We start from the raw sequence: 26,974 nt of genomic DNA, 5'->3' as shown, positions 1-26,974 counted from the left end.
CAGCAATTCAATCGTACATTATTGAATCAATAGTTTATTTGTACACTGAATTCAATTCAGGAGCGTTCGGCGGAGACAAGGCAAGTAAGAGTTCACTGTTTCACATCAGCACAACTAATGGAAATCATTGTCGGGTAACGCAAATAATACCATAGAAGAAGATCTATTGATATGTACTAATTTGATCTGTACTTTTATTACAGTTTCTACGTAATAAAACAGTAACGAATTTCCATTTGTTAAACGAAAAAATGTATCAATGCTACACCACACACAGCTACGCCTCCATAATAATTAAATTTAACGAGCATTGAATATCATCCTGATATGTACGCTTCAATATTGAAAAAAATAATAATAAATTCAAAACAATTAGACGAGAAAGAATAGATTATGGTTATTGGCAACTGCATTTCCTATTTGCAATTCAATATCAAATCAGTCAGAGCATGTTAAGATTAATTAATGTACGAGTACATTATGCAAAGATTGCAGTAAATGAATGAGAAAGAAACTATAAATTAAGGATAGTAATACGAAACTAAAGCTACGTTATTGTGCGAACAATTGTTCAATAATTGGAGTTAATAGCGTGACAACAACAGTCACCACAGGAGTACAAAGCTAGAAAAATAACGCTTAACCTACGCAATCATCCGCGCGCGATCGGGCACTGAAGTTGGTCAGCTATTCTCGTTGTCGCAAATAGTGAAAGAACGATTCTAATACTTCAGAATATTCGAGCGTTGACAGGACGGCAGCCAGTGCTGCCTTCTTTCTCTCAGGAGGTAGAGCGCGCATCCAAGATACCAGCTGTTCTTCGCTGAGGTCAGAGCTTGGAGTCGCAATGGGCGTCGTAGCACCTACAGAAACGAAATATGAAAGAAACATTTTTACAAGCCATTCCTAAACTTAAAAATTAAGATCGAATAAATAAGTATGAACACAATTCGTGGGATATCAGAACAATAATCTTAAATACTTTAAAGAAAAAAATTTGAGGTACCCTCAAACTTGGCAATTAAAGAATGTAGGATGTAAATCGCTAGCAAGACAAATTAGAGCAAGCTAGTACCTGAATTATTAATTGGAGTACTTTCGGCGATGGTTCCAGCAGACGAGTCTTGAGTTACGTCCTCGTTGAGGTCAGGCGAGGCCTCCTCGTTCTCTTCGTCAGACGGGACGTCGAGACCGATGGGGAGCTCTGCAAGCACCTGCCTCGGTCCCTCACTGCGGTCCTGACGCGCCAACGAGACGGGGTCTCGCCACTTGGAAACCGACACTGCACTTCGCCTGCAATCGAGAGGTGAACTTGTAATTAGGGACTGAGGTGTACGTGTCAGTATGGAGTAACTATTAAAGAAACGAATTTCGATTAAAATGGGTAGCATTTTTCTCCAAGAATACCCAAAAGTAGAAAATTAAAACTCATATAGGAATTACGTTCCTTTTTACTGCACCTTAGTAATTAGAATAAGCAAGAAAGTGCAGGATCAAACCGTATAAATATCGAAAGTTGTGAAGCGACACACAACATGGCTCCAAATACCAGCACTAGCAATGAATACAACAAAAACAGATAACCATATAAAAAAGTACAAAACTATATCCTTACCCCAGACTACTGTCAGAAGATGTTTCATTTTGAGATGATTTTCGCTCAGGAGATGAATTCTCTTTATCGCTGTTTTCACCCTGGGTCTCAGCTAAGGCAGTTGAATCAACATGGACAGTTTCAGTTCCCGACAGCATTGCATCATCCTCAGAATCCATATCCATTGTGACCACTTTATTTTCCATTTTATCACTCGTCTCTTCAGTTTCCATATTCGAATCCACTAAGGGACCAGTTTCGCTATTAGAGAGGACAACATCCTCTTCCCTCGACTGTCTATCACTCAAAGTAATAATAGGGTCAGTAGTTGGATCAACACCAAATGATTTTTCACTATTTAATTCTTGATCATCGACTTGATCATCTCTGATGGCTGAATCACCATAATTGTGAGTGGCAGATTCATCGCTAGAACGAGATGTTATTTCAACTCCGTCTCTTGTAGGTACATACTCCTTATTCAGAGTGGAAGTTTCATTCAATTTTCCAAGTGTATTATCCTCGTTCTCAGTAACAGGATCTTCAACAGCCATTGCTGCAGCAGAAGGCCCCTCTCCTGTGAGCCCCCAAAGTTCAGACTCGCTCGACTCCCTCTCTGGACGTTCTGCCGGCTCCTCCAGCAGCACTTTGCCACTTTCAACACTGACGAAAAATAATTTTTTTGGCATGTAAACAACAAAATTCAAATCAAAGTGAGAGCTAAACTCGAAGCAATAATTCAGAAAATCTATTAAAGACCAACATGGAAGTAAAAAATCACGTTTAAACATTGACAAGTTAACTTTTATAAAGTAGAACTAGTAAGTACACCCAAAGCAAGGGGCACGCCAAACTCAAGACCGTGAGAAGGCAGTCTGGAAGAAATTGATGTTTTGTTGTAATTTAGTCAAGTTCGTAATTCAACCTAGTGCCATTTTATACAGTTGTGAGATGGAAATCTTGCCAAATGGAGGCAACAAATGAAATAAGAAACCAAGATCTGGCAACCACCAATGCAATAGACCAATAAAAATCGCAAAAAAAGTACTCGATACAATAAGATCGCCGATATAATTTAATTGAACATCAACAAATGGAAATTAGTACGCAAAGGAAATGATACGCATATATAAACAACTAAAATCACAATTTAAAATGATACAAATAAAATTTTAATTCCAAGTGATAAGTAATAATGATTGAATCCATCAGTATAATGACCTCAAAAAAATTAATACTATCTGCTTCCTTAAATGTCAGTCTAGTGATTAGATAACACAAAAAGTTCAAATAGCAAATTTTTCTTGAAGCTACAAAGAAAGAGTTCAGATTAATATAACTTATAAACAGAACTTCATAGCTAATAATTCCAGACGCAACTTTACTTGACAATACCAAGTCTGTTCACTGAGTACCTGGCATTCTGCTCGAAGAGCTTGAGAGCGGCGACGGTGTTCTGGAGCTTGGGGGGCTTGATGGGCAGGGAGGTAAGGTCGCCCTCCGTCAGGCTGGCGACGTGTCCTACGCTCGTGAGGCCGCGGTGTCGCAGCACCGCCTCAAGGGAGCAGATGAGGGAGGGGCTGGTGAGGTATGGCAGGAGACATGCTAGAGGCGCTGAGCATCCAGCAAGGCTGCTGTAGATGCCCTGACTGCAGCTCATCGCTGACAGGTCGTCGTCTTCTTCTTCCTCATCAAGCTTGGTGTCACCGCCGTTCTCCACCAGCAGCGCCAAGGCTGATGAAATAGAATTGAACCGAGGTTTTAAAAGGAATATGCACTACAAATAGCAAAATAATGATAACAGTGAAAATATAATTAGTAAACAAATACATTCAAGTAAATTTTGTCAAGCTCTTTTCATGGGTAATTATTACACTTCAGACCGTTCGATTGGATGGAGAACATTTTGAAAAATATTGTAGCCTCAGTTCTCATCAAATATTTTACTATTCCTTGAAAGATTTAATTTATATATAACTAAAATCCATTACAAATTGGAAATTACAGATTTGACGAATCTTTGACATGTTAAAAACATTTTCGAATACGATAGGACACATTTTCTATGAACAATTGAATACAAGTAGACAAATGTGAGAAGAACTTCGTATTTGCTAGGTAATTTTGCAGGCGTTTGGGAAAAATTTATGTTGCACAAAAGTTAATATCTTCCATTATAATTATATGAAGAAAAAATCAAAATGCCGATGATTCATACATTTGTCAATTTTCCCAGCAACATGCTGGGAGCCAAGATACAGTTGTAACTGGGAAATTTCAACACAAATACGAGCTCACATTTTTGAGAAGGCAGTTGTGGTAAGGTTGAAGGGTGAACGATTTTGGTAAGTTTGGAAGGCCCGATTTGAACAACAGCAGATAAGGAGGCAGCGCGGCTCATATCCAAGCGTTTCTGAGCTCGCACACTCAGCGGCACTTTGCTCTCGTTGGTGGGGGCCTCTGAGACGCGCGGACTGCTGCTGTGGTCCCTGGACTCGTCCTTGTGGATCACAACGCTGTCTGACACAGGCGGGTCGGCGAAGCTCACACGCCGGCCTTTCGTCCCGGCTGAATAAAAGGTGAATATTAACTATAGAAAATTCCAATTATTCACATAGTCTACTTCAGTAATATTCATTGCATTTTAACTTGTCGTCCTGGCTGAATAAAAAGGTGAATATTAACAAACAAAAATTTCAATTATTCACATAGTCTACTTCTGTAAATCACACGCCGGCCTTCCGTCCCGGCTGAATAAAAGGTGAATATCAACTATAAAAATTCCAATTATTCACATAGTTAACTTCTGTAATATTCATTGCATTTTAACTTGATTAGGTACTAGTCAGTGAAAACGTAAATGGAAAAAATTAATCGTTTTCATGGCCAAGGACATCAAAAATCAACTTCATGAAACACGATGCGATGCACGAAAGAACAAATAAGCTGCACAAATAACCTGAGGTTTTTATACAAGATTCAGTGTACGCAATAAGTTCACAAAATTCAAGATAATTTGTATGTTTATAACTCACAATCTGTGAGAGGTTTCTTGAGGATGCTGCCACCAGGCGACGCCGCGGGTGAAGGTCTGTGCCGCGGCCACAGACGTTCGCTGTGCGGCCTGTGAACAAGATAACAAATTAAACATCAAGATTTTAGCAATGAATTCAATTTAAAGTACATGGTTCTGCTATCTCTAGGGCATAGATAGACAATTAGAATATTAGGATTGTGGAACAGGTATGGTTTGCATTAACTTATTTCATTGAGGAAGCCTGAGCTTTCAAGCTTCAATTCATAAACGGTACTTCAATCAAATAGCGAAAAGTTGTAAGAACTGATGATAGAGCAGGCCATCCGTACATTTTAATTGAAAATATGATGAATGATTTCGACGAATGTTTCCTTTTGATTGTGATTAACAGCTAATCTTTATGACCTCAGATGCTGACAGAACACAAGCACTTCGCTGTGAGGATATTTTACCGCTAGACCATAGAGGCAATTCCAGGCACTTACTTAACAGATTATGGGATATATTTTTAAGGTATCAACATGGACCGTGTTTTATGAACACATGAATGCTACAAACGTGCAATTGGCCTAGTTCGAACCGTTCATACGAAATAAGAAAAGAAGGGATAGATAGATAAAATTACCATACAACGAGTCTCAAATTCTCTCTCGAGACGAACTATGCTTGTTTGCCAATCTGTTGCATGTACATACGTGACAGTGAGCTGCAGTCTCTTGCCGGTGGGAGGTGTGAACTGGGCAGATGTGTGGACCGCCTCAGACAGGTCACGAATAGGAGGCGAACATTCATCTGTTACATAATACATGTGAAGTTAATGAATATCGTAACCGTATTTGCCGTACTTCATACTGCATGGAAAACCATCAATAGTTGCCATTTGTTTCTGTCTTGAAAATATACCAAAGAAAACGAGTGAAGTTCCTTTCAAGTTTTACCTCAAATCAATATAGTAGCAACAAATCTCAAGTCCAACAAGGCTCTAGCGCAACAAATGATCTGCGGCTGCGTAATCTTTCAAAAAGACTTGCCTGACGATGAGCCGATGATCATTTTCCTAGCAGGTGTTGCAGAAGTGACGGGAGAAGAAGCGTGTCTATTACGCTGGGCACAAGCGACCATCAGTGCCGCCCGAGACCGCGACCCGCCGCTCAGTGAACGAACGTTAACATTACGGCGCCTCTCGCTTGTCACTTCAGTGGACCTGCACCGCTTGTTGGTCCGAGTGACGGAACTCGGTGATGCTGGTAATGTCTTTGAAGCTGAATTTATGAGCTCCAGAGCATCCGGTGAACTTCTGTCATCAGGTTTGACTGATGTAGGAGGATCAATAGGTTTATCCGCATCGACTTCTGTCTCAGCAGTAGCCACGTGACAATCTAAGGTATTTTGTGGCTCCACTCGTAACTCTGCGCTTGGTTCATCCGTTTGTGACTTAGTATAATTTGTGGCAATTGAACATTCTTCAGTATTATCTTTAGGAATGTCACCGTCACTAGAGTGCAGCATTGGAGATTCCAACTCCGTAAGCTTGGTTTCTACAAAGGCGTTGATGTTGTGGTCCTTGCCAGTCGTTCTCTCGTCAGATGTTGAAGCCTCTTCGCCCAATTTGCACTCCGAGGTTTTTTGAGTAGATGAATCTAGTTTCCGTAGGTCTTTCTCTGTTGACGCAGGACCCTCTCCCTCCTGTACACAAAGTTCCATAGATTCTTCTAATGTTTCTTTGCCACCTGCCGAAGATTGATGACTATTCAAATTGATTATGGCTCCTTGTTCTCGGAATAATTCGTGATCAACATCCTTTTCCTTGGGAGTAATGTTGGATTTTTGCTCGCTCACAAATGTCTCACTAGGCTTAGAAATGTCACCTATTTCCTGAGACTCTGGAACTTTCTTACGAGATGCGTTAATTTTTTCGTTATCAAATGCGTTGTCACTCTCATCACTGGGCTCCGACCTAGCGCTGTTAGCACGGGTACTTCGGTGAGAGCCACGAGATCTTGAACTTCTCAGTTTGTTTTGATCATTTACTCCTACAGTGTTTTTGACTGAGTCAGTTAGACTGCGAGTATTTCTTCGTTTTGCTGGGGAATCATCGTTAGTATTTTCATGCATTCGAAGACGCTTACTTCCACGCTTGCCGACTGCCGGCTGGATATTAGAAGCGCTCATATCGTTTTCTTCACTGGTGCTTTTTGTGAGAACAGGGTTCTCGACTGCAGCATCACAAACCAATGAACTCTGACTCGAGTCTTTGTCTGACGTTTCCATCGAAGATGACAGGAACGATGACGAATCTGAATTACTTGAGGGGTTATCACAAGATGCCTCCGTGATAGTTGGATTTTTATCGGGAGATTTACCTAAAATGACGGACGTAGAGTCGTCACGAGAAAGTTTAGGCACTGAAATTTCTTTTATGCTCGAGATCGTTGCGTCAATTTTGTCTCCGGACTTGAGTCGTTTACTAGAGAGGGTTTCATCATCAGAGTCAAGCACAGACGAAGATTCTTCCGACTGAACTCCATAACCTTGGTCAGAACTTTCTATCGGCTTTACTAAGCGTCCCCGTTTACTTCTTACAGCTAGAGAATTCTGCAATTCATTAACGGATTTTCTCACTCGTTTACTTCTCGTTCTACTTGCGGAGGCACTAGCAGAACTTTGGTTGTCAGATGTAACAGGACGATCAGAGTCATTTGATCTCTCAATCATTTCAGAGTTAATTTCCTCATCATCAATTAATTTTTCCCTTACCTGCTCTTCAACTTCATGACTTGGTTTTATCCGCTCTTCGAGAGCAAATGCATCAATTACTTCAGACGGGACACTAGTTGCGTTAATAACCTCTGGATCCTGATTCTTGTCATTGTTCAATGATGCCTCCGATAGGACATCATTATCATTAGATTTTTCATTTGCCAGCCCAGAATGCATTTCATCTATCAAAATGGCTGTCGGAACAGGTTTAGTTTGAAGCTCGTTGTTTGGCTTGGAACAATTTGTCTTGTTTTTGGGGTCTATTGCAGAACTTTTACCTCCAACATCCTGATGTTGAGTAAGTTCTGCAAAGGCGACCTCAGACGCACTGGCTACAGATCTGCGGGAATAGCTTTTGGGGTTCCTAGTTTCTGTCGTAAGAGTGAGTTCTTTCCCATTTTCCACTTCACTAATCACTCGAGAATCAGTTGAAGGACTTGCAGCTTTCCGATCACTCAAGCTCGCAAACACATCAGTTATTTTCTTTTGAATGTTTTTCACGGGTACAGACTTCTTCAGACTGTTGTCGTCATGACTTTTTAAGCTTCTTGTTTGCTGAGCAGTATTGGCTTCATCTGATTTTTCATTATCGGCAGATACATCGAGCGTAGCCCCAACAGTTTTCGCCGAGGTAGATGGAGCAAGAGGTCCCATCTTTACAACAGCATATTTCTTACTGCACGATGTAAGACCCGGAGGAGTCATCGGCTCTGGCATATCTTTCTTGGGCGGCACTATTTTCCGACCAGATCGCGTTATTTTACTAGGTGTAGCTTTCTTCTCACAGGGAATGTCCTTCAATTTTGAAGGCGTTGAACGTAGGTTTAATGGGCAGACCTTGCTCTGTATTTGAACACTCAAATCACGAGAGGATGTACATGCATCAATATTTTCAACTTCATTTACCTCACTGTTGTCAGTTGGTGGCGGCAATTCATCGTTCACAGAATCCTTACGGTCATCAAGAAGTTTATTTGGAGTGATAGATTTAGAGGAATATCTGGTTAGAGTTGCATGTTCGTCCGAGGATTTGATCGACTTGCGCTGCGAAGTCCGAGTGCTGCCAGGAACAAGAGGTTCCACTCCGTCGATGCTGGACGTGATTTTTGGACTGCACCTGAAGCTTCCCAATGCCTGGCTGGCTAAGCCGCTGAAAATGCTCTTTCTTTTTATTTGGTCATCAATCTCCCCAGCTTGAGAGTCAGGAATTTCGTCATCGGAATCGGAGTTTTCACACCCATTCCTTATTTCACTCTCGTTGGAGCTCCTGTTAATTATAGAGCCAACATTGTCGATTCTTTCCGTTTCAGACAACGCAGAATTACCATTTTTCAACGTAGATAACTTCTTTTTATCTTCTGTTGGCAAAGAAGTTTCCTTATCCTCAAGCTTGCTAAAAATCTCAAGTAAATTTATTCCAGAAGAAGTAGGTAGATTCTTAGGATCTTCCACGGGAGCAATCTCTTTCGGCTGGTCAACCGTTGTTTCTTCTTTCTTTGCCTCTGTTTCCAATGTATTTTTCGTGGAGTCACGCTCTTCAGTAGCAAAGCAGCTCTGTGATTCATTATCCTTGCTTGAACTGTTGAATCTACAACGAGAAAATTCTTAACAAATGAGGATACTGAGAGATAGCGTTGCGCCCCTAAACATTCGTCAGATATATAAACATCGAAACTGAGAAAGGAAAGTGAACACAATTAAAATTATTGACCGCAAATTGCCATGATGGTCATAGGAACATGAAATGCGGTCTACAACAAAAATACCAAATTAAATGACCGCAAGTTGCCAGGATGGTCATAGGAACATGAAATAATGAATTAGCAAGCACATACGTAGGGTCGAGGAAGGACTGTGAGGCTTGCTGCGACAGGTCGCTGTAGAGCGCCGGGATGTCGCAGCGCCGTTCCTGCAGCTTCTCGCGCTGGTGGGGCGTCAAGATGCGCTTACGCCCTCCTACAGGAGAGTTGATTGCCACGAATTCCTGCATCAGATACTTACAGTTATTATACAGACATGTTATATTTATATAGTATACTGTAAAATGGGGTAACTTAGACCACTTTTTTTATAAATGATGCCATTTTTTTACTAGCTAAATTAAACTTGAATTGAAACATGCAAAATACAGGTCTATACTCTAGCTTCACTCACCATAAATTGCTGGCTCCTGCCTCTCATAGTCTTCATGTAATTTAAAAAAAAGTGATGGTCTATGTTACCCCAGCTCTTGGGGTAACTTAGACCGGGTGGTAAAATCAATTATATTTTTTGGTAAAATAACTCCAGGTTTTGTTGCATTGTAGTAGAACTCTTCTAGTTACATATGCAAATGACAAACTTGAGGAAAGTGTCATAGTTTGCAAATGGGGGGCGCCGCCTCATAATGGGGGAAATGTGACTACCTAATGGCAGCCCTGATGGGGTAATATTGACTGGCTTGGAAATTAAGTTAAAATTACCATATATAAGACTCTGTAGAGTCTGAAACATAAAGAAAAAACATAAATAGGCTGTCAAACATAAAATATGTTATATATGGTAATTTTATATTAACTTCCAAGCCGGTCTATGTTACCCCGTCAGGGCTGACATTAGGTGGTCTAAGTTACCCCATTTGGGGGCAGCGCCCCCCATTTGCAAACTATGACACTTTCCTAAAATTTGTCATTTGCATATGTAACTAGAAGAGTTCTACTACAATGCATCAAAACCTGGAGTTATTTAATCAAAAATAAAAAAATTGGAGGGGGTACTCTGACAGGCATTAAATAATAGCTTTTTTCCGTGGGTCACATTTTTAATTTTTTAACCTATTACATATGCAAACTTTTTAAATCTTTCTATTGTGTTATGTAGCCTCAGTATTAGGCCTTTAATGCCCATTGACAAAATTTTTCTATGTCAAATAGTTTTTGTGTTGTGGGGGTTTTTGTTAAAAAAACAAAAAGTGGTCTAAGTTACCCCGCCGGTCTAAGTTACCCCATTTTACGGTACAGACATGTTAGTTTTACACGTTACGTGGGCTCCAAAAAATCAGTAATTGCCAACGTTTCCGATTAGTGCAGCGATTCAACTAGCACAAATGCTTTCTAATTTCAGGCGTTTCATGCGCTGATCAAGGGACATGCTAAGAAATTGAAACGTGAAAAAATCCCTTAATGAGAGAGTCAAGACATGCTTTCGTCATATTCTATTTTCTCGTAACCGTAATTAGCCAGGGGCCATACTTTCAAAACTCGCTAAGTGAACGTAAGTACTTATGCTCTATTTTCTTGTCTATGATTGGTGGATTTTGCTTGAAAGGCCGTCAATGATTGGCTGATGAACTTACGATCTCGTAACTTTTTTTGAAAGTATGGGCCCAGGTATAGGTCAGGCAGTCAAAAATATACTATGTAACAGAGAATTTGACAAGTAATGAAATGTTTCAAATACACTCATCTGAAGTTGAAGTGTGGAAATTCAAAATTTATTTATTTAACTACAAATTAATCAAAAACATGCAGGAAAATAACTTACGTTCTAAAATTAATCTGAGGGAAACCAGGTGAACTGTAATATGGATTTCTACTAACCACATCATCATCATCCAAGGGTAATATAGCAGTAGACTTCTTTTCTATGAGCGTGTTGAGGCGGGCAGATGGAGCCGCCATTTTTCTTGCTGGAGAATAGACTTTAGGCGACGGCTTCCCAAAAGAAGCGATTGCTGAATGCCTCTTCCCTTTAGGCGTGGTAGCGGGAGATCCAACATCAGCAGCTCTTGATTGAGGCAACAGGCTTTCAGAAACTGGAAAGAGAGCAGGTTTTACTAAATGGGGTAGGAAGAAGGCTTATTGTGCTCTCGACGTGTGAGAAAATTTATGTTCATATTCCCTTAACAGGCTTTCAGAAACTGGAAAGAGAGCAGCTTTTACTAAATCAGCTAGAAAGAAGGCTTATTGTACTCTTGACGTGCGAGAAAACTTATGTTCATGTTCCCTTAATGAGTGAGCAGTATCGTAAATACAGCGTATGAAACACCATTGACATAGGAGCATAATCATGCAGAAGAGTTCAAAGATAAGAAGTAACTCGCTTTTTGATAACGCCATGGGCAGATATAATAGGATGAAAGGCACCTAGTTGTGAGAACACTTGTACTCGTCAACACCATCGAGCTTACCTCTGCAGTTTAAGTTTTAAAGTATTTATTCAGCATCATTCGTCTTATTTCCTATGCATTCACTTTACCTCTCGTGGGTAGGGACAAGTTCTGGCGAGCGGCGATCTTGTTAGTCTCTGCCACCAGATTTTCAGGGAGCGCCTTCTTGTCGCTGTTGTTCCACAGCCTAAATATTTTCTGGACTATGGCCGTGTGTGTTGATTCCAATGCTTTCTGTAATATGCCCATATTTCTCAATTACTTTTCAACGATACGTGGCACAAATGAATAGTAAAAAAAATCATAACTACCTCAGTTTTAATTTTCATTCTACAGCAAAGGTGAATTGCCTTTAGAAATAGCTACTAGATAGGTAATGCTATATAATTGTAAGGATAATTCAGTTCAAGAGGCCAATAACCAGAAAAATACAACATGTAATTTATAAAAATTTACAGCTATAAAAGAAAGAGATTTGCTTGAGCACAGCAAAAAGGCACAAAATAAGAATGAAGAGGTAATGTAGCGTTGTACGATCCATTCATATAACTTCCAAATTGCACAAAAATCAAAATTTCAAAATTTTAATATTATATCTGTTATAGTAAGTTTAAAAAAAATATTTATTTATTGCTCACCAACGTCAAGAAACAAATCATGAATGACTCGTTCTTATCACCGTTTAGCAAATGCTGGTCAAGTGAAGGAAGCTTTAAGTAGCTTTGCTTCTCTTCAATGCCTTAACAGACACAATGAAGCTACATGCACAAGGAACAACTCGACGGCCATCAACTAACCTGTACCAGAGGTACCACTTTCGAAGCATCAGCGGAGCTCAGGACTCGGTGTTCCTCGATGAGAGTGCAGTACATCTCGAACGCCTTGATGATCTCCAGCGCGATCTCATGTCCGTACCGCACGCTTGGATTAACCTGTAACACAACAAAAAGTGAAGATATGTCAGCAAAAGGGCATAGCAGTAAAAAAATATAACTCAGTACTCACTGCAGTGAGTGACAGAGTGCGCATTTTCTCGTGCGTCCGTGACGTGAAGTCACGTACGGACATAACGAGCACAAAAGCACCATTTTTCCCATAAATGAAAAAATGCGCTAAAAACGAGTTAACGATCGTTCTTGGCAGATCAATTATCCCTTAAAGAGAATTTGGCAGAGAATTTTGATGATATATTAGTGGCTCAGAACTGAGTTAAACGCAGCAGCAATGTTTGAAATGACGTGCACCACTGACCGCAACAATGTCAGTGAAGGTACCGAGGAGAGCAACAAGCAGGGCGACGATGAGTTTAGCTTGCTTGGGGCCGCCCAGCAGAGCGCTGAGAGCTGCAGTGAGGTGGCGAGCAGTAGCTTGTCTTTGCTGGCCGACCATACGCAGTACGCGCGCCGACAACTCCACCACAACAGCGGTTAGCCCCTCCAGTTCTTGTAGATTGTGTGCCTTCTTGCGACCACCGGGCCCATCTGATGTGTTCAAAGTCATTAGCGTTAAGTGGACCAAAGCGATGAGGCGGGAGAAAGGTAATGAGAAGAGACTGAACTCGGGGTCCGGTGAAATTCCGCGCGTCTATTTTTTTAAATGTATTGTTCTATTTAGGTAAATTTTAATGCAAATAGTACATTATAGAAGTTTTTAGCGCATTTTCTCATTTATAGAAAAAATGCACTATTGTGCTGGTCATGTCCGTCTGTCCGTGACTTCACGTTTTCGTCGACGAGAAAATGCGCTCTGTCACTCACTGCAGTGAGTACTGAGTTATATTTTCATATTCTTGTTGACTATAACAACTTCATTGTACTATGAACACAAACCAAAATCAAACAGTGACGTTACTTTAAATTTATTCTCGTCATTAAAAAAGTACCCAAGTTGAAAAGAAATAGCATCCAAATTCCTGAAGCAACGGACGCAAGCATAGTACTGTTTATAAATAGCATTCTACACTAATGCTAAAAAAATGAATTTTTTGCCGCAGATATGCGCTAACATCAACTAAACAGTAGCAGAGGCGAGTCAAGAAGTTGTAATTCATATTTTCTTAATAAATTTAGCTGAATATATAATATGTCCTTTATCTGAATATATCATTTAAGAAGTATACATGGTGACATGTACATGGTAAAGTATACATGGTAAAGAAGTATACATGGTGACATGTACATGGTAAAGAAGTATACATGGTGGCAAATATGCAATAATAGACATGGTCCACTATGGGACTTTCCTGCGACAGTTATTAAGCTCTAAGCCATCACTCTCATCCAATGTGCACGATATAATCGGGGAGAACTTGAACATGATTCACAATTGAAAATTTGTCATTTTCGGCACATGAAAGTCATCAGACCATTCCTGTCCTGTCCCTAGCTACATAAAGAAACTACTGCAGTGAGGTGATTATATATTCATTCTAGAGTAATTAGAACGTCTATGGACAACATAAGATATACTAGAGTAATAAGAACGTCTATGGACAACAAACTATAGTAAAAAGAACGTCTATGGACAACATAAGATATACCAGAGTAATAAGAACGTCTATGGACAACATAAGATATATCAGAGTAATAAAAACGTCTATGGACAACATACTATAGTAAAAAGAACGTCTATGGACAACATGACATCGCAGACACTCACCTCGTACAGACGTGATGAGTTTAGAGTAGCAGAAGACAGAAGCACAACACGCTGCCAGGCCACAAAAAAAGACCAGAACATTGCCGTGCAGGTCCGGGGGACCAGAGAGACGCTGCAACGTCTCCGACAGCTGCACACGAACACATTTTAGGGGAAAATTTGTGGGAATATCAATGGGGAATTTAACAATGAATTGATTAAAAAAATTGACAAATGCGAAAAAAATAAAAAAAATGCTGATTGAGAATTTGTGGGAATGTTCATTGATTATAGTTTACCGTCAGTGAGTACTATTTAATTTTGCATTGCTTAATTGGTATGGAATTGAACTAACAAAATGAAATGACAAGTTGTTAAAATTGCAGACTGGCTTTACATGGCTCTATTGTTCATTTAAACGAAATCAAGATAAAAAATTAATATGGCCAATGCCTTCAGACAATCCCTGAGCTATCTATCACTCACAATAACTTTCTACTAATTGATTAATAAAAGTAGCGATTTTTACTAAAACCGAAACAAGTTTATGTTCAAAAATGTTTTACAAGCACATGAAAATATCTTACAAGTTTGGAAATGTGCTGAGCTGTGCAGTTTGGTGGCGCAAGAGACAGATGAGCAAGCCGGGCGAAGCAGCGATACACACCGCACCACTGATCCAGCAATGCCTTCAGTTGAACTCTGTAATAAATACATACTGATTAACTCCTTGACAAACTTGAACACATACCGTATCGAGTTATAAGATTAGTTAATTACACACAATTCTGTGTAAATACTTCATCACTCTGATATTCCTGACTTCATCTTCAGCCTATGTCATGATTGCTAGTAAGCTAGGCAGCGTTCCATTGACTTGAATATCCTCTATTTTAATAGAGTCATATTTTAAGATAACAAAAAAATGACGAAAGACATATTCTGATTCAAAGCAAATAAGCAACTAACAGCAAATTTCACTCAACAACATAAAATTAAAAATTTAATAGTAGGTATATAGAATAAACTGCTACTAGGAAACAGATTCAAGTCGATATATTTTGTTACTGCTGCAAGTCCGAGAGTAGAGTAGATGTGTGCTGCAGAGGCAGCAGCAGCACGCTGTACACACTGCTGAAGTCGTGCTCACTTCCATCTCCATTGTCAATTGTTCCAGTCTGACCAAAAATTCAAACATTGTAAATGAAATCATTCAGCAGAAAATCATGGAAAAGGCCCATTAAAGACAATAACTGGCTTTTGTTGCAATTTTTTTTCAAGCATAAAGAGACTAAGAAGATGGACAATCATTTATCTATCCACATTCTGAATAACAATTATTTATCAAATAATAAAATGAATTAAATAAAAGAACCCTCACTTCTTCAATAGACGCCTGCAGAGCCTTTGCTATGATGATCCAAATTTTTGATGCAACGTCTGCAGTTTGCGAAGGACTGCCAAAGTGACAGGAATCTTTGCCTGTCAACTCGGCAGAGGCGAGACTTATGGCGGCGGTAGAGAGGCAGCCAGCGAGACCCGAGCTTGCACCTTCAATGAATGCTAGTCGGGACAAGCCGTCTGTTTGGTAGCTTGCAAATAGATTCTCGAGCAACGCAAAGTAACTGCAATGAAGAGTCATAGAAATTCATGATCGTGAAACAAATTCTGATCTTTAGTAAATGAATGCTTATTCCTTGGTCGATATTTTTCTTCAATGCATTTGAAATGGAATAATTTCTGCTAATCATGAAACGAATATTAATTTGTCAATCAATCATTTTGCATGTGTTTTAGCTGGCATGGAAATAGTTACCAGTTAGCAAGGAAATGAATAAGAAATAATCAGCACAAGCAAAGAGGTAGTTGATCAGTGAAATTCAGTTAATAATGGTAATAATGTGCTCTATTTAGAATGTCAATTAAAGAAGATTATTCACAATTACAAAGTAACATACTTTTTGTGCTCAAGAAACACAATAATATGGAAAATAATCAAAACAACCCAAGACAAGCCATTATTTAAAAAAACACAACAACCCATTATTTAGAAAAACATTAGTCTTTTTCTTACCAGTCAGAAGATGCTGCGCGGCAGAACACTGAGGGCAAAAACAAGAAATCTAGAAGACTTGAGGCCAACGTTCCTCTCATGAGGTTGACTCCTGCTCCACCAACATGATAGTGTCTTGATGAGAGGACAGCAAGAGGGAAAGCTGATCCCCCACTGACCATCGAGTTTATCACTTGCAACAAGGTAGAGTTCAATGCCTTGGCCACTTCCTCATTCTGGTCTGGAGCTTCAGCACAACATTCAATAGAACAGCTCTTCAAAATGTCATACAATCCTTTAAGAGATTCAGCACCTTCACGAGAGTTTGGGTTTTTCAGTTGCTCACCTAAAAGTGAAATTAATGATTCGGAAATTTCCCCCAGTAACATGGAATCGCACTTCAGCTTTACTATGACATGCAAGACTTCATGGAAACTGGTGTTGATCAAACTGTGGTGCTTGCTATAATGAGTTGCTGACATTACTGGTCGCAGCAATGGTTCCAAGCCACCATCAGGTGGAAGAAGGGAATTTGCATTCTCCCTTTTAAGAAGGTAGAAAAGAACGTGGACTAATTTGAGGTGCATTTTCTTGGAAAAAGATGTGGCAACACTAGAAGTTGAGCTCAGATGCTTTGCTACAAGGCTAGCACTTTTAGGCGATGTTGAGACAATAGGAGCTTTGAAGCAAAGCTGCAACAGTGGCACAACAAGCATATCAAAATTATTTTCAACAATGTGAGAATCCACAGAACACAATAAATGCCACCATGAAGTTAATTTAGCATCAGCAATTTCTTCATTCTTGGCATTATTGGCCAGGAAAGGAGCCATGAGAAGACGCAAACGTTTGTTGCTACACAGAACTGACTTTTCAAGTCTAAAATTATCTATCAGACATGACCAAGACTGGAAAGCCTCTATTCTGACAAGGCTTTCAGGACTTTTGAAGCCACGTTCTATCACTGACAACAAAGAATTGATGAGAGTTGTTCCACTGTGCAGCTGCCGGCCAAGCAGCTTGACACAGACTTGCCATATAATAAGAGACTCTAAGGCACACTGACCATCATCCATCAATGTGCAAAGGACCTTGGAGTAAGAAGCTTTGATTTCAGGAACAGCTTTCTTTACAACAGCACTGAGCACTTCCACTGAGTCAGGCTGATCAAGCAATGCTTGCGTGCATTTAAGAGAAAGCCTGCGTACCTGAGTGTTGCCATGGAAGAGCTGAGGGAAAATTTCAGAATAGAAGTCAACAGCTCTATCTACTACCATCCGACTGGAAGTCTTCAGTAGAATAAGTAATACCTTGAGTCCTTCTGTCACAATTACAAGAGATTGTTTTTCGTTCAGAGCATCCACAATTATATCAATCAGTTCATCACAATGTTTATGATAAACAGCAATGGGATACTTTTCTTTTGCAAATCCCCATAGGACACGGGACACAATTTTCTTATCGTTTTCTTTCTTGACGACTTGTATGAGAGTTTTAGCCATTTCATCATGATATGACAAAGGCAACAAATCAACTATGTAAGAACGGCTCATTATGAGACTTGCAATAGACACAGAATTATGAAGAACTTCAGAAGAGCTCTTTGGTCCTGTCATATCTTTTTGCAGGGATGCAAATATTTGTACCATATCTTTTTCTTCCACAATTGACCAGTCAAATTCCACTGTGCCTGCAGTTGAAGCTCTCCTGAAAAATTAACTTCATGAGGTACAACATCAACAGAGACAATTATTGTTATTTTTCTGGAACTTTTATTCTAATTCACATAATTGGGGCAACTATCTCATCCAGTAGGCATTGAGATGCAGGGATCCTATTGTAAAAATTCCATCAAAATTATCATAAAAAATAAACCTTTTTACCTCTAGACATTTTCTTCTAGAAACGAGGTACCAAAAATCAGTCAAACTAGTGTAGAAGATTGCACAGAAATGTTAGGAAATATTTTTAAAATGTGTTCATTAAATTAAATACAGTTTGCACCCCTCACCTGACAATAGCTGACTGCACATCCAGTCTTTCTGCTGGAGTTCCATGGAGCAGGACCTGGAGCAGCTCTGCATCAGAAGGTACAGTTCCAGTGCTGTCAGCCTCAGGGGCTGGACTGGCATTCAATTTTTCACTTTCTTTCATCTTAAGGTTGTCTATTGCTATTAAAATGCATCTCAATCACCTGTGAATAAAAAAATTATTTAAATCTACCTCAGTTTTTAATAGAATGATTAAGAAAGTTGCATTTCAATCACAATTCAAGAATAAGTGTTGCACTAAGCAAGATCAGGTTGAATTTTATTACATATATATGTTGTCAACATTAAAAGGCTGAGCCACTGCAGTACAAAGTCTGAGTTCCCTGAGACCAGCAGTTGCTGTAAAATCTGAGCTTGCGCATCAGTTTGGTCATCACCAAGCCTTGGGCCTGATATCACTTCAATAACATATATGTAGCTATCATGCCCCAGGCCTATCACTTCAACAACATATATGTAGCTATCAGGCCCCAGGCCTATCACTTCAACAACATATATGTAGCTATCATGCCCCAGGCCTATCACTTCAACAACATATATGTAGCTATCATGCCCCAGGCCTACATGATTATTGTTAAGGGGCAGCTTTCATGTGGCCGGATAATAGCCAGCGCCTTCATGCTCTGGCCAACCGCTGGCCACTCGGGGCTTAGGAAGGAGAGGCCAAAGAGGCAATTGACAGCAATAGGAGAGTAATTATTAGCCTTGCAAATCAAACAGAAACCATTGCATATGCCTTGACTCCTTGAATATAGGATACTGAAAGCAGAAATTTTAAATTAAAGTACTGCCAAACGGGGTAATAAGGGATGGTTTTGAGCATTTTTTGTTAATAACTTCTTATTATAAAACATTTCAAAAACCAGTTCAAGCTCATTTTAAAGCTCTTTGCAAGGGCTATCAAAAAGCATCTTCAAAAATATTTCATATGCTATTTGTGAGGTACCAGATGCAAATAAAAGTGTCCTGAATTACCCCTGATAACAGGGTAACCTGGAACACTTGAAATTAAACTCAATTTTAAAACATTTGAAGCATGCAGAGTGTACTCATCCATTACTTAGAGTACTCTGTGTGCATATATGTAAGGGAAATTCACCCATTGTCAGATCTTTATTGTGATCAAAATTATTTCTTGTTTTACGGTATAATGTTACCGGTAAAGTTGGCTACCGTGTCGCGTGTGCTGACGTGGCATCACCGGGTTAAAGTCCGCGTTAGGATACCTATTCATTATTTCGTTGAGACTTGGTCGGAGCGCACCTTCCTCTCACTGTGCTCTAGTGACTGTGTAGCGTCCCTAGTAGGTGAGTTGCAGTGGAGATATAAGATAGGCTAATTCTGTGTTTGTAATTTAGCTTATGAATTTTCTAATAAGTGTTTACCGACCCGCTAATTTGAATTGCATAACTGATATAATTAATAGTGTTGTGTATTTATCTGCGTAACTAGAGTAGTTCACCACCATTGTTTGGCAGGATCGATTTCTTGCCTGGCCAACAAGTACGGCTCCTACGTAGGCCGACGACTGCGGTGCTTCTAGGGAAGTGTCCGCCACATTCAAGTCTCTACCGGTCCTGACACCTACAGTGTGTTCACTCCCAGCTGATGCTGTGCATCTTCGTGTACCCTACAGTACAGTGTGCCGTCAGCATATATATAGTGTCTTCTGTGTTGCCTTCAGCATATAGTGTTATTTGCGTGTTGCCTTCAGCATATAGTGTAATCTGCGTGTTGCCTTCAGCATATAGTGTCATCTGCGTGTTGCCTTCAGCATATTGCGTCCTAAGCTTGTTGTGCCTTCAGCATATTGTTTCTTTATAAAGTTACGTATCTTTTCAGTTCAGTGTGCCTATTATTCGTAGTTATCTGTTCATGTTATAAATTGTTAAATAGTTGAGTGTTCCGTTAGTTATTATTGTTGTAGTTGTCTCTGGTTAATAGATACTTGTTTATCTGGCTTTCATTTCTCCTTTGTTGAGGTTAGGTGGCAGTCGTGGCGGAAATTTACTGAATCAAATTGGAGTCGTCCTTAAATTGAACCTTACAATATACAACAACCTTGTCCACTGCAAGCTTGATATCAGTAGCCAGATAGCATTTCTTCTGTAGGTAAGCTTACAGGACGACTTGTAATTTTGCACCATTTTAATTGACTCAAGTGAATTCACTATAACAAAAAAAAAATGATTGTAAAAAACATACCTGGAACACAAAGGAATATTTTACTGACAACCATCATATTTTTTGAGAAAAAATCATAGTTTAGGTCAATTACATTTCGTTCTATGTTGCCCAGTGAACAATTCTATCTTCTATTCTTCTAATTCTATATTCAATTGACGATGACCAATGATGCATTGATCTTTTGTCATGTGAAATTTTTTTGCTGAGTGAGGTTCATCTAATCAAAATTCTTTCTTGTTAATTGATTTTTTTGTTGACTGGAGCCTTTGCTAACCAAGGCTCTACTGTAAATGTATTTTTAGGGGTGTCCCTTATAACCCCGGGGGGTGTCCCTTATAACCCCGGGGGGTGTCCCTTATAACCCCGGGGGGTGTCCCTTATAACCCCGGGGGGTGTTCTTTGTTTACCTTTGTATGCTTCATTTCTTTTGTGTTTATATTTTCTTGTCAGTCACACTCCGTGTTTCATTTTCCTTCACCCCATGGCTAAACCAAACCAGAGATGAAATGTTGAGCGGAGTCAGATATACTAGTTGAAACCTCTCCGCCTACACCGGGGGGTGTCCCTTATAACCCCGGGGGGTGTCCCTTATAACCCCGGGGGGTGTCCCTTATAACCCCGGGGGGTGTCCTTTATAACCCTGGGGGGTGTCCCTTATAACCCCGGGGGGTGTCCCTTATAACCCCGGGGGGTGTCCCTTATAACCCCAGGGGGTGTCCCTTATTACCCTGTCGTCCGGAAATGGCCGCAATTTTTCTCTGGGATGAAATACGCTAATTCCATTAATCACATTTTTAAGCCAATACCTGTGTGCAACATTTATTTACATAAAATTTTTCAATACGGTAAACATTTTTTTTTGCTACAGAATTTAGCAGAGGTACTTTTCCAAAATCTCACTTTTCATACTATTTTTCAAGGATTTTTTTGAGGTAGTATATGTATGATTTCTTAACTTGCTTTATGCTACATAGGAAAAATATTGAACTTCATACCACTATTTTTTTGCAATATTTTAATTAGTTTAGCTGCTATGACATTTCTACAAAATGTTGGAGGGGTGTCCCTTATTACCTTGCCTGTCCCTTATTACCCTGTTTGACGGTATTCTGCTATATGAGTGAGATGGTCATTCATTCATTCAAAATTCATTCCAAACATGTCTCAAAATTGTCAACAACACAACTGGTTTGATAGAAGTGAGTGGGCCATGTCATTAGCATGGCACAGAATAGTCATCTCGACACCACTTCGGCATGATTTTCTCATCAATTCCTAAGCAATAGATATGAAATTGAATAGACATGTAAATGCTCATGAGCTGTGGCAAGTATTTTTTTCATTTCCTCCAGTCTTTAATTAAAACGATAAAAGGAGTGGAACCTAACTTAACCTAAACTATTGAAATTGAGAGTAGGTAAAATATGAAAAAATATCCTTGCCACGGAATAATTGGTATTGAAAACTGTATACCTAATTTCGTAAATGGTTAGGAATGGAATTAATGGGTCCAATCAAAATGGGATGGCTGTAGCTCACGCTAACTCACACACACTTTTAATCAGCAAATTGATATGATTGTTGTGAATGATTAGAGGGCATGATTAAAAACTCAATCATGTTATTACAAATTGTAGCAGTAGATGTTAGCAAAATTATTGGTATAAACCTAATCTAAGTTAATGCCAATAGGCTATACCGTAAAATGGGGCAACTTAGACCGGCGGGGTAACTTAGACCACTTTTCGTTTTTTTAACAAAAACCCCCAAAACTCAAAAACTATTTGACATAGAAAAATTTCGTCAATGGGCATTAAAGGCCTAATACTGAGGCTACATAACACAATAAAAAGATTTAAAAAGTTTGCATATTTAGAAGAGTTCTACTACAATGCACCAAAACCTGGAGTTATTTGGAGTTATTTTACCAAAAAATATAATTGATTTTACCACCCGGTCTAAGATACCCCAAAAGCTGGGGTAACAAAGACCATCACTTTTTTTGAAATTACATAAAGACTATGAGAGGCAGGAGCTAGCAATTTATTATGAGTGATTCAGAGTGAAGCTAGAGTATAGGCCTGTATTTTGCATGTTTCAATTCAAGCTAGTAGTTTGCATGTTTCAATTTAGCTAGTAAAAAAATGGCATCATTTATAAAAAAAGTGGTCTAAGTTATCCCATTTCATGGTATGGAATATGGAGCTACATGGGATCTCTCATGTTAAAACCATTTGTTTAATCTGTTTAGCAGACAGAGTAAATAGTCAAACTTTGGATTACCAGGTTAATCAAAAGTGTCATTAGTAATAGGTTAACCTATCATTAGGACATAACCTGGTATTGCAGCCAATCCACGCCTGACAGGTTAACCCACAAAAGAACAACCATATGCAGCAGGTTAATACTGAGTGGCTTGTCCAGATTAATCCAGCTTTCCAGGTTTATTCCCATAGCCCAGTTGACCTTGTCACTTGTTCAGTCAGCATGCACGATTCATTTTAAGCCAATAAGATTACCACTATTTTCTAATGCAGATTCTATTAGTAATCTGGCCAATCAAAGCAGTGGCCAAGACCACCAAGTGAATTGACAATTGCCTAACATTTTCTGTGTTCAGAACTCTACCAGATGTGACAAAGGACCTGCGTGAAGTAATTTATGGCACTTTAAACAAAATTAAAAACAGTCACAGCGTAAAATTGGCTGAAATTAAGATTTGAGAGCCAACATACGACTGTCATAGTTGTACTTGAATAAATACAAACACAACTCAGAAGGACATTTTATTGCCTAGAAATTATAGTTTTTCCAAGAAAAGTGCAACAAATTAGTCAATCTTTAAAATGTAATTTAATAAAGAAAAATATTACTAGTTTTTTTTCAATATTATGTACATACCACTCATATTTATGTAATATTTTTCTGACTTTTTTCTTTTCTTTTTCAGATAGGCTATATAATTTTCATTAAGATCAGTGGAAAAATCATTTTTTTGCTCACACTTACTAATTACTATTAGCAAAAGTCAATTTGATACCTAATCATAAATGAAAATATGAAAGCAGACACAGGACCAGGATTGAAGTTTCAACTGAACAAAATTGAAACTCCCAGTAACAAGTAAAGGAAGCAGTAGCAACTAGCAGTGTATAGTTTAAATTAATTATGTTACAAAATATGAACTGAATTTACACTTCTTGGTCCTGGACATTTTATATTTTAGAAAGAAAGAAGTCAAAATATTGGAATAAACCAATAGCCACTGAAAGCAAAGCCACCAATGGTGTGGTGACCAGTGGGCCATGACCCATCATTTAGCCTTTAGGTAAAGGTGCTAACTGCTAATACACGGGGATAGTGCAGACGGCTAGTAAATCTGGCAAGTGTCGTTTAATTGGTGACTATCCGGCTAGTAAGCTGTAAGCCTGTACTCGAGGAGAGTATAAAGTGCCGCTATCTTCTCGTTCGCGCCGCCAGTGCATCGTTAGAAGCCGTCAAGTTAGGTCTGTGAAGATGGATTGAGGGATCACCTTCAACAACGTCATTTTTATACTCTTTATTCTAGCCCTTAAAATTGCAACGTCGGGAATAACTAAACCCTGACTAATAAGTTCTTCTTTCAGTTTCAAAATACCATAAAATGGGGTAACTTAGACCAGCAGGGTAACTTAGACCACTTTTTGTTTTTTTAACAAAAATCCCCACAACTCAAAAACTATTTGACATAGAAAAATTTTGTCAATGGGCATTAAAGGCCTAATACTGAGGCCACATAACACAAGAGAAAGACAGGGTAACATAGACCGGCTTGGAAGTTGGAAGTTAATATAAAATTACCATATATAACATATTTTATGTTTGACAGCCTATTTATGTTTTTTCTTTAGGTTTCAGACTCTACAGAGTCTTATATATGGTAATTTGCCAGTAATTTATGGTGAGTGAAGCTAGAGTATAGACCTGTATTTTGCATGTTTCAATTCAAGTTTAATTTAGCTAGTAAAAAAATGGCATCATTGATAAAAAAAAGTGGTCTAAGTTACCCCATTTTACAGTACTCATTTCTCTCTTAATTTTGTTGGAGTAACAACATGGCAAACATTCCACAATAATTCATATTTTTAGAATATATCAAAGAACAATTGAATATTGTCTGGACTCCACTTTGTAGGGCTGTTCTTAGAACCATTATCAGTCAAACAAGCCATGATTCACATCATTACATGACCCAAGATACTCCACAACTAGTATGGAATATATCTACTTGGCGAGCCGCGACTGAATTTTTCAAGCCGTGGTTTTATGGATTTGCCAGCCGTGATTCCATTTCTACGAGCCGTGAATTCCATATCTCGGCCATGAAAAGCCATTTACGAGGTGCGAATGCGAATTTATTTACAAAGTTTATGCACGTGTTACCCCAAATCTCTAATTTTACCCTTAAACAGTCAAACGGCAACAATAAAATTTGTCTCTACTGTAAGTTCAGCACGTGTTAATATACAGTCTGACCGCTTTGACATGACCGCAACTATGCGTGATCTTCAACAAACGTTTTGTTTATTTGTTTACATTACGATGTTTATGTTTTTTCTGCAAGATATTTTTGGCGGAAACGGTAAAGCAATGCGGATTGCGGAAGTTGAAAATTTTATGAAATGACATGTTTGCAAAGTGCAAACCGCGATTTTTTAATCAAACAAAAATTTATGACATTCGAGCCGCGAGATTTCATACCTACTGAAATTATATGATATTAGAGCCGTGATATTTCAGACAAAAATAGGACTTTTCCAGACTAGCTCCACAAGAGCAGCACAGATGCTCTCACCATGGCTGCATCAGCGCTACTACTACCTACTAGCCACTTTTCCAGCGCAGAAATCAACACGTCGTTGTCCCTCTCGGCCGCGTCTCGGGCACTTGCCGGCGCATGCCTCTGAAGCAGCTGAACCCCTATACATGAGGCTAGTAGCGTGGACAGTTCAACTGGCCGATGAACTAGCGGCTAGTACTATCCCTGTGTACAGGCACCTTACCTGCTGAGTCTTGCATTGTTGACGTTGCAAAATTGACAGAGTCTCAAACGAGTCAAACCATGTATCATGATGTATGATATACCTAGCATTACTAATTACTAATGTGTAATTATGCAATACACATTCACAATTTCACATTGGTGTGGGCTATACTGTATAGGCTAGTAGTGTTTCAAATTAGCCTAAGCAATTACCTACCTAAGGCTAATGCAATTCATATAGAGGCAAAGCAGAGAATTTTATAGACTTTTATTTCAAATACCTATTTGCATTACATCTTTCCCTTCTAAGTTCTATGAACTATAAATCATGCCCCGGGCCCGGATATGCCTGATTAGCATTGCCATTGGGCCAATCAGTGATTGGGCTGATTAAGATGGAAACATTTAAACATACTGATCAAATATATAGGCTACCTACAGCCTACTGATTATAGGCCTACTCGTTTATTTTATCCAATAGTCAGACTTAGACTAATTCTTAGCTAGTTCAATATCAAATAAGAATAAACATAATTACGTTTGAAAAATATTTATTTCTTTAAGAAGAGATTAAAATTGCGGTGTCAAAAGAATTATTTACGGTGGCCTAAACTAAAGGCCTCGTCACCTCGTGTTACTAGAGGGAGCGCTGCCGTAGCCCAAAAATTTGACTCTTAAATCAGCCCAAAAGCCAATGCCAACCCTCTACATGCAATTATGTTGGCTAATTTGCTCCGCAGTATGCTTGTGCACGGGGTGAAGTATGAAAATTATGCTGGTATTGGGCAATGCTGGGTTATTTCAGTCGTCCCTTACTAGATAGCCTAGTGGGAACGTCGACTCACGAGTTGATCATGCGTTCCGATGGTGATTGCAGTCCGCAGGGAATAAAAGTCAACTGTAAAAACCTTATTGACACATTTTTCCTGACGAATGAGTGAGTGGGATTTACCTAAATATTATAGTTGAAATAACAACATCGTAGAGGAATTTGGAAAACAGTTGAAAGAATTTAAAATCAAACCGAAACAACAAAATAGCGATCAGGCATCGAACATCGCGGGCGGGAAATTTGTGAAGCGTTCATCGCTACTATGTCAACTAGGCAGATGCCTCCCAATACCTTTTGACGATTTTCAAAGGCCACACCTGTTGGGCAATTAAAGTTACATCTGAATATGTGATTTATAAATTTGATTAGGGTTTTTACTTGATGTTTTCTATGTTCTTAAATAATTGTCAGGTGAATAGGTTTTGATCAATAAATTGTGAAAATTATGGACTTCAACGGGTAAAACTAATTCTTATACTCGACAGGATTTTCAGTATGGAGTCAAATTACAGTTTAATATAGAGTCTTTAATATAGAATTTTATTAAATGAGATCGAATAAAATGATAAAAGCATTTTTTAAGCAACCTAACCACCACTAAGTCCTTCAATACAGAACGGATTTGCTTGAATTTTGAAATATAAGTATATTAT

The 26,974-nt window shown here is 39.0% G+C and overlaps 1 protein-coding gene across 1 annotated transcript; it reads right to left on the bottom strand.

The window, feature by feature from the left end:
- Positions 1 to 157: 157 nt before the first annotated feature.
- Positions 158 to 26,513, bottom strand: LOC108666433 (telomere-associated protein RIF1). Its single transcript, XM_018153308.2, has 20 exons — positions 26,335 to 26,513; positions 18,240 to 18,422; positions 16,250 to 17,935; positions 15,557 to 15,800; positions 15,244 to 15,353; positions 14,763 to 14,877; positions 14,197 to 14,326; positions 12,790 to 13,019; positions 12,336 to 12,470; positions 11,628 to 11,772; positions 10,970 to 11,184; positions 9,227 to 9,375; positions 5,663 to 8,979; positions 5,327 to 5,423; positions 4,630 to 4,718; positions 3,893 to 4,162; positions 3,010 to 3,328; positions 1,616 to 2,257; positions 1,076 to 1,293; positions 158 to 863 (listed from the first exon to the last, which is right to left on the bottom strand). The coding sequence occupies exons 2-20, from the start codon at positions 18,380 to 18,382 to the stop codon at positions 688 to 690; spliced, it is 8,430 nt and encodes a 2,809-aa protein (XP_018008797.1). The 5' UTR covers positions 18,383 to 18,422; positions 26,335 to 26,513; the 3' UTR covers positions 158 to 687.
- Positions 26,514 to 26,974: the final 461 nt, after the last annotated feature.

This window comes from Hyalella azteca, unplaced genomic scaffold (assembly GCF_000764305.2).
Source record: "Hyalella azteca isolate HAZT.00-mixed unplaced genomic scaffold, Hazt_2.0.2 contig16599, whole genome shotgun sequence".
Lineage (NCBI taxonomy): Eukaryota > Metazoa > Arthropoda > Malacostraca > Amphipoda > Hyalellidae > Hyalella > Hyalella azteca.
The sequence above is the reverse complement of the archived record's forward strand: the minus strand, read 5'-3'. Positions and strand labels throughout refer to the sequence as shown.